This window comes from Alnus glutinosa, chromosome 8 (genome assembly GCF_958979055.1).
Source record: "Alnus glutinosa chromosome 8, dhAlnGlut1.1, whole genome shotgun sequence".
In the NCBI taxonomy this organism is placed as follows: domain Eukaryota; kingdom Viridiplantae; phylum Streptophyta; class Magnoliopsida; order Fagales; family Betulaceae; genus Alnus; species Alnus glutinosa.
In genome coordinates this window covers 1,676,717-1,693,910 of record NC_084893.1, presented here as the reverse complement: position 1 = coordinate 1,693,910, position 17,194 = coordinate 1,676,717, and the positions used below count along the sequence as shown (strand labels likewise).

The 17,194-nt window shown below is 35.1% G+C and overlaps 2 protein-coding genes across 4 annotated transcripts; one reads left to right on the top strand and one right to left on the bottom strand.

The window, feature by feature from the left end:
* Window positions 1–589: 589 nt before the first annotated feature.
* LOC133874985 (uridine/cytidine kinase UKL1, chloroplastic-like) lies at window positions 590–5,307 on the top strand. The gene is made up of 14 exons (XM_062312946.1): window positions 590–792; window positions 1,208–1,299; window positions 1,453–1,522; window positions 1,603–1,721; window positions 1,833–1,929; window positions 2,012–2,091; window positions 2,685–2,879; window positions 3,264–3,347; window positions 3,449–3,509; window positions 3,862–3,922; window positions 4,019–4,112; window positions 4,209–4,281; window positions 4,393–4,475; window positions 4,888–5,307. The coding sequence occupies exons 1-14, from the start codon at window positions 603–605 to the stop codon at window positions 5,086–5,088; spliced, it is 1,500 nt and encodes a 499-aa protein (XP_062168930.1). The 5' UTR covers window positions 590–602; the 3' UTR covers window positions 5,089–5,307.
* A 1,149-nt stretch (window positions 5,308–6,456) lies between these two features.
* On the bottom strand, window positions 6,457–15,352 carry LOC133874984 (conserved oligomeric Golgi complex subunit 2). 3 transcript variants are annotated; one of them, XM_062312945.1, is made up of 13 exons: window positions 14,819–15,352; window positions 14,276–14,482; window positions 11,602–11,938; window positions 10,877–11,038; window positions 10,556–10,655; window positions 10,175–10,390; window positions 9,978–10,086; window positions 9,346–9,546; window positions 8,958–9,062; window positions 7,223–7,348; window positions 6,982–7,119; window positions 6,712–6,859; window positions 6,457–6,613 (listed from the first exon to the last, which is right to left on the bottom strand). In XM_062312945.1, the coding sequence occupies exons 1-12, from the start codon at window positions 15,278–15,280 to the stop codon at window positions 6,746–6,748; spliced, it is 2,277 nt and encodes a 758-aa protein (XP_062168929.1). In that variant the 5' UTR covers window positions 15,281–15,352; the 3' UTR covers window positions 6,457–6,613; window positions 6,712–6,745. The 3 variants fall into 3 exon arrangements, with proteins under 3 accessions (XP_062168929.1, XP_062168928.1, XP_062168927.1); XM_062312944.1 differs by having other exon boundaries at window positions 6,729–6,859; XM_062312943.1 differs by having other exon boundaries at window positions 6,457–6,859.
* Window positions 15,353–17,194: the final 1,842 nt, after the last annotated feature.

Sequence of the window (17,194 nt, the reverse complement as noted above, 5' to 3'; positions counted from 1 at the left end):
ATTTTTTTGTAGTTTAAGGGGTGACATTGACACAATTGGTAGTGTAAGGGGTACATTGACAATTGAGTGGTAGTTTGAGGGGATTATGTGTACTTTTTCCTTTTTAAAATCATTATTGCGCTTATGATTGATCACTATTGAATTTTGATCAAACACTAATTTTAAAAATTACCTCATTTCAGAAGAACATACGAAGAACTTCTAGAATTACTTCATATATATATATATATATATATATATATATATATATATGAGAATTCACGTATACTTTAAACGCGTGTCAATTTTACTTCAACTCAAACTCCGACTTATCACTTGGATTCCCTTAGTTGTAGCTTTTTTAAAAACTTCAATTGCACATTTTATAGATTATTTCTCAACTATTGAAGGAGATTCGCTTGCACCACACGCTATTATCGTAAGCACCGGTTCTCTTACAGGAATGAGGAAACCCCACTAAATGACTAATCTATATTGAAAAGTGAAAACACAATAAAAAAAAAAGAAAAAAAAAAAGGGAAGAATAATATAAAACAATATATATATAACTCCCACAATATTATATTCTAACTTTAACGCATACAAATTAGAGATATAATACAATGACGGAGGAAGCGACGTCGTCGACAACAATGGACTACGGGATAGAGTCTGCCTCCGGTGCTCACTTCTCCGGTTTGCGTCCCGACGGACTTCTCGACCCCTCCACGTCATCGCCGTCCTCCTTGACTTCCTCGTCGTCTACACCCCCTGGTGATTCTAGTGCACCTCCCAAACAGCCCTTCGTCATCGGTAAGTACATGTACATATATACGTATATAATATTCGGAACTTTAGGACCGAAACCTCGGAGAACACGAACGTAATCGCTGACATTTTTTCTTTTGTCGTTTTTCCGGTTTTGACTTTTTAATATTAAAAAAAAAGAAGTAAATAATTTGATAAAAAACATGCTCTGCTTGATTGCTGAGAACAGAGAATTTTCGGTTTCGGTTTTCTCGGAAACCAAACAGATGGTGAGCATCTTCACGTTCTTATTACGGATATTGAAACATGAAGGACATGACTTTAACAACATTTTCTCAGCAGCCAAATGGAGGATAAGGAACGAAGCGAGTGATTAATGAGATTAATGCTGCTGTGTGAAACACAGTGATATTGTTGTGATATGATTAATGTTTTTGTAGTTTTCTGGAATTCTTTGTAGGGGTCTCTGGAGGTACGGCATCGGGCAAGACGACGGTGTGTGACATGATAATTCAGCAACTCCATGATCATAGGGTTGTGCTTGTCAATCAGGTCGAGTTTTTGGTTTTTTTTCTTCTTAGGGTCCGTTTGTGCTTGCAATCTTAAATATGCGATTAAGCATTTGATAAAATCACAATTTCTGTGAGTATTTTGATAAATATGATTCTTTTAGTTTCTTAACAACTTTTGTTATGACTTTTCTAGGATTCATTCTATCGTGGTTTAACAGATGAGGAATTGAAACATGTACACGAGTATAATTTTGATCACCCCGGTAAGTTTACCATGGATCAAGTAATGTAGAGTTATTTAAATAATTATCAATTTAGTAAAATGTTTATGGTCTATCCACAGATGCATTCGACACAGAACAACTTTTAGAGTGCGTTGGCAAGCTCAAATCTGGTCATTCTGTTCATGTTCCAATATACGATTTCAAGAAACATCGGCGGTCCTCTGACAGTTTTCGACAGGTATTTCTCTTGTACTATTGGCTAAACAATTGAGAAAAACATTGAATCATGTCTTTTCTTTTAATTTGAAGATTTTAAGATGTTTTTCTTTGTTTGGTCATACTTTGGCAGGTCAATGCATCCGATGTAATAATATTGGAGGGGATATTGGTTTTTCATGATCAACGTGTTCGCAACTTGATGAATATGAAGATTTTTGTTGATGCAGGTTTCTTTCAATTATATCTTGTTAAAATATCTGCATTTTTTCCTCTCATTGGCTATGATCTTATGCTTAAATTTATACGTAGATGCTGATGTAAGGCTTGCCAGAAGAATAAGGCGTGACACAGTTGAGAGGGGTAGAGATATACACTCTGTTCTTGAGCAGGCAAGAATCATTGTTTCCTTTTATAAAATTAAATGCATCGATACAGCATAATTTGATGTGATGATGTTGACATTGATGATATCAGGGCTTGGAAATAATTTGTTTATTGAGAAATCTTCTGAGTAGCTTTAGAAAGAGTCTAATAATGTATTCGGGCAATGTATAATAAGTGCATCCATGTCCATGGAAAAATAATTAGGAGTTCATTTGGGCAGACCAAAAGCTCATTAATTGATGTAGAAAGAGCATTGTATGCATTTATTGGGTATTAGAGCCAATACACAATTGGATGTGAAGATGATTTATATTCGTGCATCTTCTCATGCTTATTTTAGAGTTTCTGTAAAATATATTAACAAACAAACAAAACATTCCTAAAAACACAAATTGAGTATGCATCTTTATGTCACATCAGAACTCTGTTTCAAACCAAAAACAAAAAACAGCCCTCAAAACACATTAACAAACAGAGTCAATTTATATTTTTCATTTTTAATTTTGGGCTTATGAGTTTGAATTTTGATCTTGAACAAGCTAGTTTAACTTATTTATGTGGCAACATATAGTTTCCAATTGTTTCATGAACTGTGCAGTATTCGAAGTTTGTGAAGCCTGCTTTTGATGATTTTATTCTTCCATCAAAGAAGTATGCCGATGTCATCATACCCCGAGGCGGCGAGAATCATGTTGCAATTGATTTAATTGTACAACATATCAGCACGAAGCTTGGTCAGCATAACCTTTGCAAGATATATCCCAATTTGAATGTTATTCACTCCACATTTCAGGTATTTATCACCTTCATCATCGTCAAATACTATAGTCTCATAAACCGTTTGGATTTGCAGTTTTCAAACGTGCTATTTAAAAACAACAATTTGAAAAATGTAGTTAGGCGTTTGATAAACTCACAGTTTTTAAGAACGCACTCTTGCTTGAAATCACAATTCTTTGAAAACGCACTCCCAAACGGTACACATTTTTTATTTGCAAAATCGCAGTGTAGAATGCACTTTCATTGGGTGCATAAAGACATATAACATGATACCAAGAAGAAGAGTGGAAGAAAGATTACAATGCATGGGATAGAATCCACATGTATTGTGTGTTGGCATTTCCTTCTCTTGTCAAATTGAGCTTCAGTGAATCTTTTCCTTGGATCTCTTTTACAGATACGAGGCATGCACACTCTAATTCGTGACAGAGAAATATCAAAACATGATTTTATTTTTTACTCGGATCGTTTGATTCGTCTGGTACGTAGTGCTTTAGAGTCTTTAATTAGTTAATTTAAAGGACGATTAATTTGTACACCCTTTGTGTCTAATATATTACTGAGGATTATTGAATTTTCCAGGTAGTCGAACATGGTCTTGGCCACCTGCCTTTTACAGAGAAGCAAGTAATCACTCCTACAGGTGTGTTTAAGGGGCAGGGGGAAAAAGTAACATACAATTGCCGACCTTCGAACTTGATACGAAATTAGCTGGTTAAGGTTGAAGGGTCTGACTCGTTTAATTTAATGGGCCAGGATGATGGTTGACGTATATAGTCTTATACCTAACACAAAGTTAACGGGTTATATTTGAGAGATATAACCTATTTAATTAAATGGGTCGGAATTAAGATTAACTTATATAGTCTTATACTTATGACTCGACACGACCGATAATGCTATGCTATGTCTGATTTATACTTGATCCTGCTATGCTATTGTCAAACTCTGCCGCAAATCAAATCTCTTAACACTAACTTCTCATTCTACTGCAGGATCAATGTATACTGGAGTTGATTTTTGTAAGAAATTATGTGGTGTATCCATTATTCGAAGGTGAGGCCAAAATCCTATGTTGTTTACTTTTATAAGAATTATTAGTTTATCTATTTATTATTATTATTTAGTTTCCCTAATCTGATATATTTTCAGTGGAGAAAGCATGGAGAACGCACTACGTGCATGCTGTAAGGGAATTAAAATAGGGAAAATCCTGATCCACCGTTCTGGTGACAATGGGAAACAGGTGTTACATTATATTTGAAGTGTTTATGGGATTTTATTCTTTCAATGTGAAAAGAATTTCCCACAATATACTTCATCTCCTTCCTCTTCCACGCAGCTCATTTATGAGAAGCTTCCTAAAGATATCTCACAACGGCATGTCCTCCTTATGGATCCAGTTCTTGCTACAGGTGTCAACTATTCCCACTGATTAGTGTCTAATATTATTAGTAAAAGAATCCCAGATTCAAGGAAGAAGTATATATAATTAATATAGGATGGCTTTCTTCGCTTTCTTACAGGTAATTCTGCGGTGAAAACAATTGAACTCCTTACACAGAAAGGAGTCCCCGAGTCTCGAATTATATTCCTAAACCTCATATCTGTGAGTTAGCTTAAAATGATCAATATTCTCATCCGGCTTAGCAAAATGTTATTTTGGCTAGTCAGGATACTAAAATGAGAGCAAAATGAGCTGCATCCGGCTCAACAATTTAGAGAAATATTTGGTGAGCTTCTACGGTGCTCACCAAATGTAAAAACAAAGTTTTTTTAATCTCTTAACATTTTCTCTTCTCTTAAGTCTCAATAAAGAATAAAGAAATCCTTGAGAATGAATATTTAAATAGAATAATGACAATTGGTAGCTAAAAAAAAAAAAATCAAAATGGAGAGCAAATTTATTGAGCCGGATGTGAATGCGAAGTTTTGTTTCTTGTTTTTGCTATATATTCCTCAATTTCTATTTTTCAATGTGTACTTACGGATTTATTTATGAATTTTGACACGAATTTCAGGCTCCTGAGGGAATACATTATGTATGCAAAAGGTTTCCATTCATAAAAATAGTCACTTCAGAGATTGATGTTGCAGTAAACGATGAGTTCTGTGTTATACCAGGGTTGGGAGACTTTGGTGACCGCTATTTTGGTACTAATGACTATAGGCTCACCATTGAAGATGGATTGGATGATACACCATTGCTAGAGCAGAACTGAAGCAAGCTCACAGGAATTGATTTGCCTAGTACTAGTTTACTAGAGGCTTTTGTAATATGATAATAATATATAACAAAAATTGAAGCCTCAACCTGGGAGGGCGTGAGCTTTTGCCATGTGTCACCGTCACGTCATAATAATAAATTGTTCCCGTATAATAATATCAACAAATATTGCTCTCGGCTTGCTATCTTCTATGGACAAAGTTTTCTTGTTTAAGTGGGCTGAAAGAATTTCTTTTAACTCAATCTATTAAATATATTTTGAACACGTCAGTTTAATTCCTCTAATTCAATTGGGAGAAAATTTCTGTCCATCTTCTATTATTCATCTATTTTTGGTCATTTATCTAAACCGTGCATGGACTAAAAGTATATATGGCAATTTCTTAAATCAATTTTTTATTTATGTTTTTATTTTATTTTTTTTCTACTAAACCAAACTGGACTAATTGAGGTTCACACAATATATATATATATATAACATACGGCTAGAAACCATGATCATATGGGTTAACTCATCAACAAGTTCTAGATCCACTAGGATTCTGAGGATTCCTAAAGTCATCAAACGAGGATGTATTTCAATGAGAAATTATTATTTTTACACTCACATTCTACACCTTCCTTACACCCAAAGCATTTTGGGAATTTTTATAAAAATAAATAAATAAAATCAAGGGGGAGGTGTATGGTATCATGGCATGTGTCTATGAGAGAGGAACAAGTGGTAATTATTTTTCTATTTGTTTGCTACTCCAATTATTAATAAAAACGTTCTATCTTTAACAGCTATGCATTTGGCAATGGGCAGCCATATGTACCGTACATGTGTTATTGTATCTTTCTAATAATAAATCTCAACTATAAAAAGTACTCATTACGATTAATTTTACATGTTTTTCTTGTGTTCTTCTAATGATGAGGTAACTTTTAAAATCACCACATGATCAAAATTTAATAATGATCAATCACAAATTCAATAGTAATTTTTACTACATCAAAATACTGGAAGGACATAAAAAAAACTTTTAGCATTACTAAGTTATTACACAAAATACAGTCAGAGGCCTTCATATATTGGATTTTATATATATATATTTTGTGAAAAAACAAGCCGGATCAAAATCTCCTACAATTAGACTGTCCGAATTGTGAGGCCAAACTGGCTCAAGTAGCCCAAAGTGCAGGGCCCACTTGCCCAAAACAAGTGGTCCAAATTATACTTCACGTATATGCTATCATGTCATTTGAAATTTTAAAAGACATGAAACCATATATATATATATATATATGCAAATTAAGCAACTCACGACAAATAAAAAAAAAATAATAATTTAAAGGGTAGATCTTGTTTTAGCAGCTAAGCTTCCAAAGCAACTTCCAAACATTTTGATATAATCCGAATTTGAGCTTTCTCCTCTGATTTTTACAGAACATAGACATCATGAACAAATAATTAAAAAATTGGTACAAAATTTGTTGCCTCAATCCAAGCTCTTTAGCCTCTCTACTTTGCAAGAACACTGCACAGAATGTCCACGAACCAACTATTACGACAAATTTATTTAGCAAGAAAACCAACTTACAGTGAAATTCTTTTTGACTTAAAAGAAAACAGTACATCTACAAGGGGCTTACAGCCAAATGACCACCCTCTAAAAAGTAATCGTGCTCTGCCTATTTGGAGGGGCAACACACTGCCACAAGGAACGGTAGGCCGGAATATTGGCTGCTTCAACCCCGAGGGCAGAGAGGTTGCGGCCATACTCCTGGTGAAAATATTTATAAAGGAAATTTGTGTAAGTCATCTCAGAAGTCTATGGTGACTCATGATTCATGCACACAAGGATACAGAAATCTAGGATGGCCATAATATACAGATAATGTTTACCTGAATATCAAGTAACAATTGCATACAGATCTTGTCGGTGTCGGTCGCATTATTATCCGACACATCTGAGCTTGCTCCAGCTCGTTTTTGTAGTGCCCCTAGTCGTATTCTCTGAAGAGAATACTCTGTTTTCCTAGCCTGGTCATGATATTGGAAATTTTTTAAAGGATAATATTTCGAGGCAAGGAGAATTGTAGAAGAACGAAAAATTTTCAGAAGTAACTGGCATTTAGATACTAACCACACTGACAAGATCAGAAGCTAATTCATAATAACGACCAGTGATCTCAGTTGCAGCACCAAGCAGTAGTTCGTTCCTAGTTTCCCTTGTCAAGTATGCCGTAGCTCGCTCTCCATCCAAAAGAGCCTGGGAGCAGTCGGTAGTTCAATATAAAAACTAATAATTCAAAAGTAATCTGCCATATTAACCTGTAAGTGTAAATTTGAGATAAAACCTGAAATATAATGCATCATCGATAGATGAATATAGCCAAAGAACTAATTACTGCCTAATCTGAAAATTTAATAATTAGACATCTATTTGGATTACATATATTGTTTACCAGTATTGTTCAATCTACTAAGGTTCAACAGTACAAGTCTAAAAGGTAATTGTGTTTTTACTAAATTTGATACACTACTAGATAATAAAGTGAGTACAATGGTCCACATTCCTAGACGTGTTGTTGATATATATGATTGATGGTGGTCTTCTGGCATGCCAAGGAGTGATACGGTGTGGAAAATGGTACCTACATATCTCTTTTGGTGTTTGTGGAGGGAAAGGAATGATAGAAACTTTAAGGACAGGGAGGATGCTAAGGGAAATTTTATTGTTGTTCTACAAAACATTGTATCTATGGACAGCAGCGTATGTGTCTCCTTTGTCGATTAGTTATAGTGACTTTTTTTGTTGATTAGTTATAGTGTCGTTTTGCTCTTTCTAGTTAGGTGGTTCCTTTAGTATACTTAATGTGTACTTAGAGCATCCCTAGTGAGCTCTTCAAATTTTCTCCATATTTTAACTAAAAAAATCTACTTTTGTTATTTTAACTACTACTTTTAACAAACTTCCTACATCAAACTCTTCCAAATATTTCTCTATTTCAACTAGATATTAATTTTTTATTGGTTTTAAGCAACCACTCCTAACAAATGAGGAGAGAGGAAAAGTGAAAGGAGAGAAAAATGATTAAATATTCAATAGCTCAATGAATTTGTGAGCCAAATTTGGAGTAAAATTTTGACAAAAGCCAAAAATAGAGAAATAATATAGAGTTTGTTAAAGTGGACTTTTTTGAGTTTTTCACCAAATTTTCGTGAAAAATTTGAAATGGAGAGCTCACAAGGAATGCTCTTAAGGGTGCATTACGCTTTCAATGAGAATGGTTTATTACTTATCAAAAAAATGGTCCACATACCCATTGCTTTTCATTCTCTCCTATTCTTCCCTGTTTCTTCTACGAATAGTTAAGGTCTTTTTGGGTCTTTCCACATTCCAACATACAAAAAAATGATATTTCTCAACAGGAACAAAATATTTGGGGATTGCAAGCGCAGCCTCACCAAATATTTGTATCCATACCCATGTAATATGCTGAAACTCAATTGTTCTTTTGTAGGTTGTCTAGCTTTTGCTCATGTCCAAATTCCAGATTCCACATATGTTGGTAATGGTTATTTATGCAAATCATGAGAAGACATATCTAAAAGGTCAAAAATAGAATGAAGAAATGAAAATGTTATACACCAGAAGATGCGAGAGCTTTGCATCCTTAAGTCATCAATATCAAACAAAGTCGACAGTGTCCTGTACTTAGGCTATCATAATTTAGAGCAATGAATCATATGGTTAGTTTTTAAACTTCGGACACAATCAAGGAATCAAGCAACAGTAGATACTCAGATAGAACAGAAAATATCAAAGCTTGGATAAGAGGGGATACAACAGCTATAAACTAAAGAGAATTGCATACCTTCAGGGGTCGCAATACTACTGACACATAGGGTGAATGTCTGACAGGAATAGGTTTATTAGTCATCCTGTAAGTTGCAGTTATTCCCTTCAACTGTCTCAAGTCCTACATTTATTTTTTAGAAGAAACATGAAAAATGAAAAAGAATCATAACTCATAAACATTTTTAAAATATGAAGAAGAAAAAAAAAGAACACAGAATGCTAACAAATGAACTAGTTGGTCAGATATTTCAAATTGCCAATAGCCCCAATTAGCCAGTAAATCAAGTCTATCACCATACTATCACAATCAAGGAAATATTTGAAGCCATAAATAAACAGAAGCACCCTCATCACCTTCCATGGTCAAATCAAACAATATCATTGAAAAATTATAAGAAGCTTACCTCAACAGACTTCTCAACCAGTGCCTCTATTATTGTATTAATAACCAGAGGCACTAAATCCTTCAATGATCTTCCACCTTGTAAAATGCTATGTTTTACTGAATCAAGAACATCAGCAGAGCATGAAGACAGAAGTTGAAGTACTTGTTCCAGGTAGTCACCACAAACCTCCTTTTCCAGACAATTTACATCATGAATAATCTGCAGATCCAATAACCTCTATCAATATGCCAGGCTAAGCATCATCTCATGCATTTTGATTTAACTTTTATTCTTTTTCTTGAGAAAAATTCAACCGATCATAATAAAATTTGTCAATTGTAACTTGAGATCTTTACAGAAACTAACGATTTGTCTAGGCCAGTATGAGTAACAAATCTAAGTCAACTTATTAGGCACATGAAAGTTAACCAAAACAAATTCCATAAATTTCTCTTTTCACTAGGTTTTTTTTTTTTTTTGAAAAAAAAAAAAAAAATCTATGACAAGCTATTTTACTAAACAAAACTTCAACACATGCCTACAGGTTGAGAAAAAAAGAGCCAAATTCAAAGACTAACATGTTATACATTGGCAAAAAAAAAAAAAGGAAGGATCATGATAAATGTCATGAAAAAAGATACAGTGCTTACATAAATAAAATCGTCTGGCATAGCTGAAACAACCCATTCACATCCAGAGCGGGAGCCTGTATTACCCATTTTGCGAGCAGCCAGTCCAGATGACAACCAATTTGAATATCTAATATATTTCCAAAAATAGAAAATCAATCGTTACCGTATAAGCAGAATAGACTGGAAGAAAGTTTCCAAGTTCCAATATAACTGACCTTGAAAGAAGCTGCAAAGATAAGCGAAGAAACTTGTCAGTGCAAGAAAGCACAAGAATGTCTTCTCTCCAGCAGGATCTCAAGCTCTCCAACAGAGTAACACTTTGTTTTAAAGTCAATACAAGAGAATTTCCTCCACCAGAATCTATATTCTGAACAGGCACAAGACTGGTGGCTGTAAGTGCAGAATCTAAAGCCCCTGCTATCTCCTGAAATCTGAATTAGTTGTAGTTATAATAGCAGTCCACATTATTTTTTTTGATAAGTTTTTTAAAAAAAAAAAATACTTTACCTATTTTTTGATAATAGCAGTCCACATTATTAAATAATACTTTACCTATTTTATAAGGATATAAACCATAATAGAGTTGCAGTGAGTACCTCAAAGAGAAATAAACCCCAATGTTCCATTGCTTCATGAACTCAACATAAACAGCCTCTGCTCGAAATTTAGCAACAGCAGATCTGGACGGGCAGTACCCTTGCATGACAATTGGATGTCATAACTCAATGAACAATATATGCTCTTATATGCAAAAATACATGTAACATTATGGTCCTAAATAATCACTTGAGAAATGCATTAATAGATTGTCATACTGGTAGTGCCAAGTTTTTACAATCTTGAAGGCACAATTTTTTTTTTGATAATTAAAGGAAGATATAGTAAGGAGGAGGGAGAGAGAGAGATTTGATCACTACCTTCTAGATGTGCCAAAAAATCTAGGCTTGATTTGTAATTTTTCAAGAATTCCTTAGGTCTTCCTGGAGAAAAAGCACCTGGTTTTCCCTTTTGGATTGCAGAGAGAACCTCTTTAAGGATGGAATTGGCTAAGAAGTCAAATACATGCAAACCTGAATTTTCTGAACAAACCAACAAACATCAAAAAAGTTAATGGCATTCATAAACAATAGTAATGACTCATATATAAAGAAACAGCAATTATTTAACATGCTATAATATAACATTTTAGTCATATTGGATCCATTATCCAGAGATTAGCAATGTTGTAGCCAATAGATATTAGCAAGATGAATGGAGGTCAAAAATTGTTCCAGAGTGATGACTGAAAATGCAAACTGTCCCTTTTTTTAAAAAGTCTATGAGAAAGGAAAGATTAATAGACTACTACAAGTTAAAGATAGCACCGATCAGAATAAGATGATATAAATTTAAGAAAGACAGGTTTTATAAACTAAAGACCAATGACTGAAACAATGGATGTGATTTTGGCCAGTGACCCTACAAGGAAGAGAAGAAGACCCCCAGAACATGGAGTGAGGTTGTGAGAACGGGACTTCCAATACAGCATATGGTCTAAATAGCACCAGATGATGAAAGAATTGCCATAGCCGCCCAAATATCAGATATAAAGATTTTAAGTCGTTGGGAATATGATATTAACACAAAAGGCAGATGATCATACCAGCAGAAGAAATTTCCAGTAAGAATTTGAATTCTTTATCAACACATTGCTCGATTTGCTGATAATCATTCTCAAGCTCATCTCTGGATGACCCTGCAACCACGGCTGACATGTCATGTGGAATAACTTTCTGTATCAATGGAGCCACTATAGTTGTACGAAAAATTTCTTCTGCACTCCTAGTGTTATCAATGGCAGCATAAGCACGTAAACAATTGTAAATTGCATTTGCATCCCGGTGCTCAAGCCCATCTGTGAAACAATGTCCCAAGCTTGCATCTAATAATAGGCTAGCACTCTGAATCCTCTTCTCCATGTTTTCAATGAAAGGCAGGTTCTGTACTGGCAAAATATAGAAACGAGATGAGCACAGAATGTACGAGTACCAAAGAAAGCAACTTTAAGCTCAATGAATTTCCACTACATTTTGCAGGTAAGTGGATACTTATTTTTTAATAAAAATTTCAATTTAACAAATGCAATTGGGAACTAACAGATAAAAGGAAATGAAGCTCCATTGCAAGATATATTTAATCCTCAATCTTTGACATTTTAATACACATTAATATTAGCTAGCCTATCTGACAAATGCTGGCTCCAATTTTTCACAAGCCCCCTACAAGAAAACTGAAATCCATTCTCCCCTCTCGTGATATAGATGCTGAGGCTGTAAAAAGTATATGCATCCTGCCAGCCCATCTAGCATCTAACAATAAACTAGCATTTTGAATCCCCTTCTCAACATGCTTAAACTATCAGTACTGTTTTAATTAAGAAAGAAGGTATGCATTCCAAGGAAAACTATATTGAAACCTCATATCTACTGATAAGGATACATCAATTTCCTTATATAAACATGTAAACATACATAAATAGAGGTATCAATCAACTCTTTCAGGCTATATGTCTGACACACTAACATTCCTGACCCTTTCCTTCAATCTTATACAACACATCAACGATCAACCCACAAAACCAACGCACACAAACACGAGTCCTTAACCAACACTTCTTAGCTCACATGCTTCATATAGCTGTATATTTTCTCGAAATTTGAGTCTTGAACAACATACGATATCCACCTTGAATGGAAATCTCTGCTTCTTGTGAGCTCATACAACAAATTTATCAATACTTCCTTAAACCCAAAATTGAGTCACTTTCCAACTACCCCTCATTAATCACTGCTCTTCTTTCCTTTGGTGATAAGTAAAAAAATATAAAATTACTCTCTACCTACTTACAAGATAAGAACACACCTTCAAGCCATAACATTCAAAACTAATTTGCTTATTCTGCCTCTTAAAAGATACTCTCAACTCAGTCCGCTAATATCAACAAAAATGATAAGAAGTTTTCCTTCTAGCACCCAGATTTCCTTCTAACCCTCTTCCCTCAGCGTTGTCATCTGCAACTTCAGGTTCAGCATCGTCGGTGGCTGAGTCAGGCTCTGTCGCGACCTCCTCTGATCTTGTTCTGGAGTCTTCCTTGGTTGTGAATGTGGGTTTTGAGTGCTCTTTGGATCATGGGTCTACATCCGATCTTCAACGGCCTCCTATTGCTGAAAAATGGGTGGTTGGTTATGCTCCTTCCCCTTGGAATGGTTGCGCTGCTCCTATTGCCGAAAAGGGGGCGATTATCGGGTTGGATGGCTTGACTCATTCTCAGTAGTGGCCGGTTGGCTTTGGCCCGTCTGGGTAGATGGTTTTTACCCCTTGAGTGTCTGTCATCCCAACATGAAAAGGGTGCGTGTCTGGAGATCGAAGGGGTGTTCCTTGGGGGATTTGGGTTTTAGGGCTTTCATTTTTGTGGGTTTGGTTGGGCTTCGTTCCTGTAGCTTTGTGTGCTCTTTGTGGGTTTCGATTTTGAGGGTTCGGGTTTGAGGGTTTTTGGTTGTTGAGGGTTGTAGGGTTTCTTTCTTGTTGTGGGCTGTTTCATTTTTCGCTTTCTAGCTAGGTGCATCCTCTTGTATACTTCCAGTATGCTTAAAAGTGCCTTAAACTTTTAATAAGACCAGTTTATTACTTACAAAAAAAAAAACATACACATCAAACAGAACACCCCCCCCCCCCCCCAACAAAAGACACCACAAATATGCTCACTGTTTTCTTTTTCTTTTTCTTTTTTTTTCGATGAATCAATAATTTTATAACCAAACAGTACAATCCCTCTAGTATACACTGGATACACCTCAAACACTGGGAACAACTCGCCAGCAAACTACAGAAAGCTTACAACAAACCAGAAAACATTCCGTACAAAGCAACAAAACAATATTTGTTGGAAAGGGTAAAAATATGAAAAATGCACATAAAACAATAACATTTCTACCGTTTTCCTTTCCTAAACATCGTTATTTTCAGTTTGTGATAGCTAACATGCCCGAGTCGTGAGTGCCATTTTTGTTTTTATTTCAGATTTTATCCTTGGTCCGGCCTATTATGTTTACTTATCTTTATTTTGTATTAAGTATTTTTAGTTCTTGATGAAAAAATAAAAATCATGCTCTATGCAAAATACTAATTCCTCAGCATCTTTGCCCATGCTTTGTCCATAAGAAACATCCTCAATTCTAAATGTTCATGCTTGAATGTCATGATAACTTGATCATACATATCTTAATAAAGAATAATAAAAGAAAACCAAACTAAACTTGAGGGAGAGCAAAAAATACCTGTGCATGAGCAATATAAAATTTCAACCGATTCATCTCACTGGCAATTCTCTCCAAAAGCATGCTTTGAGTCTCTCTGAGATTTGTCCCATTCTCAACTAGTGGCGCAGAAACCCCATTGCTCATAGAATTCCTCTCTACCAAGTTTACATCCCCATTTGACCAATCAGCAGGAACACTTGGTAGTTCCTTTATTAGTTTTTCGACCTGCACATGAGAAAATTCTATTGTAAAAATAAATCAATAGGTACCCAGATCGGCAGAAAGCCACAAATCACATCCAAAGCTTTCAAATGCAATTGAACCAAATTCTAAACTGAGCCAGAAACACTCAAATGCAATTGAATCCAATTCTATTTACATTGGTAAAATAAGCAACCACAGATTGAAATCGAAACTAAACCTTCCAACCAAAAAATCACAAACATCATTTTACCTAAACAAATGGGAAGATTAGATCTTATACCAATACGTTCTAATTCCTACTAAGCTCAAATAAGGTCCAAACAACCCTAAATCACTCGCGCGCGCACAGAGACGTACCTTCGACACCACGTGAAACGTGTCGAGCAAAAGCTCGAGGATCTCTCTCGCCGTCGCGGCCTCCGACCTCTGCTTCAGCCCGTTCTTGAGGGCCACAAGCGAGCGATCCACGGAGCCCCGGTACTGATCGATCTTCTCCCGGAGCTCCACCAGCGGGGCCCGCATGCGTACCACGGCGGCGTCGACATCGACGAGCTTGGTGCTGAGGTTGACGAAGTCGGCATAGTCGCGGTTGATCAGGTCGACAAGCTCGTGGTGGAGGGCCGCCAGGTGCGCCTGGAGCTCAGATCGGAGCGTGTCAAAGGGAACGAAGGTCCGGAGCTCCGAGACGTAGGACTCAGAGTCGAAGGTCAATGAGAGGAAGAGCGAGGGCTTGAACCAGAGCGGGTGGGCGTCCAGAGGGTCCGAGAAGAAGTCCGCTGCCGATCTCGGCGGTGCGGGTGCCGATATCAGATCCGCCATTTCGGATTCGGGGTTTTTCCTGTTTCGGTGTGGCTGACGAAAAAATTACAAACTACCTCTACCAGTTGGAAACTTGGAGCCACTCGTTTTATAAACTGTCAGTGGACCCACATATTATATTTCAATTTTCACGTAGATTTATATAAATATTATATAGTTTTTAATAGTTTTTACCTTCATATTTATTATATTTTACAAATAACAAATAATGATATAATATCGGTAAACATTAATATAATAAAATTTCATCTGTTTAATTTAAAATCATTTACCGAAATTTAAGGAATTTTCTATATGATTTGCTTGAATGGTTTATAAGTGAGTCAGAGAATATATTCTCCATATATTATGGAATGTTAGAGAATATATTTCAGAGATTATATTTCTTATATTTAAATGAAATATATTATATTGATATTATACGCTACTTTCCTTTTATAAGGTTGATTGTAATTAGGTTTGATGATAATCAAATTAATCAAATTTGATTACCATTTTTAGCTATCTCAATTTAATGTAGCTTTTTGGGCTCTATCATGTGGACGTAGGTCACAAACCGAACTATGTAAAATTCTTTTGTCTCTATTTTATTATTTCTGCTATTGTCTTTATTCTTCCATTCGTTCAAGCCCCATTTGGTTTGAGGAATAGGCCCCTGAAATGGAATGGCTATTCCATAGGAATAACTATTATTTAATTTGGTAGAGGTATATTCCATAGAATAACTATTATCATTGGAATAGCTATTCCCTTATGAAGAGGAATACCTATTCATCTAAAAAATGAGAGGAATAGTTATTCCTTGGGGTAAAGATTATATATTTTTTTTATTTAAAAAAAAAAAAAAAAACTAAACCCCATAGATTGGGGTGGTCGGCCAGCCACTGTGGAGGGCAAGGAGTGGTGCGACCACCCCCATAGCAACTAGGGCTGGCACCCCCAGTTCTCGTCGGGGGTGGCGGCGGCCACCCACCAGTTTATTTTTTTTTTATTTTTTTTTTTTTTTGGGTTTTTTTTTAGTTTGATTTTAAAAAATAAAAATAAATAATAATAGTATAATGTAGGGTTTTTTTAGTAATTTTTTTTAATTCCGATTAAAATGTGTGAGTTATTACCAAACAAAATAATAGGAATAACCATTCAATTCCACCACCTTTCTATTCTCAAGGATAGCTATTCTTTTTCCTAATAGAATGTCAATTCTGCAAACCAAACGAAACCTTATATTTTCTTTCAAAATGTTGATTGTGTAAGATTATTTTGAAGATAAAAATGGTCAAAGGTTTTGTTACCAAACAATTACTTGGCTATACATGTAAAATGCAAGACCCAAACTCAGCTTAATAACCAATGGTAAGGGAGAGAGAAATGCAATATATCACACTAATATTTTATTATTATCTAGTTATATTGATGTGGTAGTATAAATTCACATTTGGATCACCTCTTATTAAAAAAAAAAAAATCTAAAGATAGAGTGGCACTATCACATAAGCATAGTAAGATATCAGTGTGTATATAATAATAGCATTACTCATAAAGAAAATATAGTGTATAAAACAATTCACATTCTGTTTAGCAAATATCCTCTTCATTTTAGTTAAAAGAAAAAAAAACACATTTATTTATTTTATTTTATTTTACTTACTCGTTTTTCCAAAGCACCTACATCTCATTTTATATTTTTAACCATCCACCTTCACTATTTCATTTAAATATTATTTATTTTTCAAAGCACATATACGTGTCTGATCGGGAGTTATTTTTTATTTTTTTTATTACCTTCTACATTTGATGAGCACCGTAGCAATTCACCAACTTTTGAGCTAAAGTAGATAGTCAAATACATCTACATTTTCACCCAAATTTGCATTCTGATTAGCCAACTTGCCAAGTGTGAATGCCATATGACGG